General features: G+C 36.7%; 1 protein-coding gene across 1 annotated transcript in view; it reads right to left on the reverse strand.

Annotated features, from left to right (window-relative positions):
• The window catches only part of IMPG1 (interphotoreceptor matrix proteoglycan 1), a 51,893-nt gene continuing 50,934 nt past the window's right edge, over positions 1-959 (reverse strand). Inside the window, exon 16 of the mRNA XM_031057190.1 lies at positions 1-40. Within this exon, the coding sequence (XP_030913050.1) occupies positions 1-40 (40 nt within the window). The remainder of the gene's footprint in view (positions 41-959) is intronic.

Below are 959 nucleotides of genomic sequence, written 5' to 3' on the forward strand. Positions count from 1 at the left end.
CTAACTTGTCAGTCTTGGTTTTGTAAACTCATCTGGTGACCTACAAGAGTAAAAAAACCAAACCACTAATTATTTCTCTAAATGACTAAAAGCACTCAGCTGGGATAGACTGGCAGAGCCATGCAAGACAGCTGTAAGAAAAGCAGTTCTACAGTCCTGTTATGAAAACTACACTGCAGTAAATGTGGAAAGCAATGAATGCATTAGTATTTTCAGTTCTGGAATTGCCAAGCAAGAGAGTAGCTTCAAGTTTGATTTAGTTATGGAGTTAATACATGAAGGTGGACCTGTTATTTCAGGGGGGGCTGTTGGTTGAGGGATGAGAAAGGGATTTCCATGCAGTTTACCTCCAGGCTGAATTGTGTTTTCAAGTTCATGTAATGCTTCGTGATCAAGGATCTCTGAGGAACTGAGACAAGCACTTACACTGCAAGCCGTGTGACAAAAGCTAGATAGGGATTCATCGTGTTCAAAAGCAGGATTAATCCTTACAGCATTTTCTGGATTGCAGCTGCTGAGAGTAGGACTTCTACAATGCAGAACATTTTTGTTTAGGTAAGATTTTAAATTGCAAAAGAAACAAAAGGAATATTTTGAAATGTGAAGGAAAAGATTGTGAGCAGCTTACTGCAAATTAGAGTTTCTTTTGCATTTTCTTCTTATCTTAATAATTAAAATGATGAATATAAAACCAAGGCTTCCTAAGCCAAGAATGAGAGGTTTAAAAATGAAGGGTTGTGTGGGTTCTGGACCAAATTTTGCACAGCGCTGTCCTTGGTAAAGTTGGTGTCTACGTACAGGGCATCTAAAATAAGGAAAGGAAGAGAAAAAATGTACAGAACTTCAAGGCAAAAAATACTGAGTATCTTAAACAAAAAGAAAGAAAAATCTGCAATGTAATACGAACTCATTATTTCCACTACAAATAATTATGTTTCTGCATGAAAATTATGTAATTG

The sequence above is a fragment of the Geospiza fortis genome, unplaced genomic scaffold (assembly GCF_000277835.1).
Source record: "Geospiza fortis unplaced genomic scaffold, GeoFor_1.0 scaffold190, whole genome shotgun sequence".
Lineage (NCBI taxonomy): Eukaryota > Metazoa > Chordata > Aves > Passeriformes > Thraupidae > Geospiza > Geospiza fortis.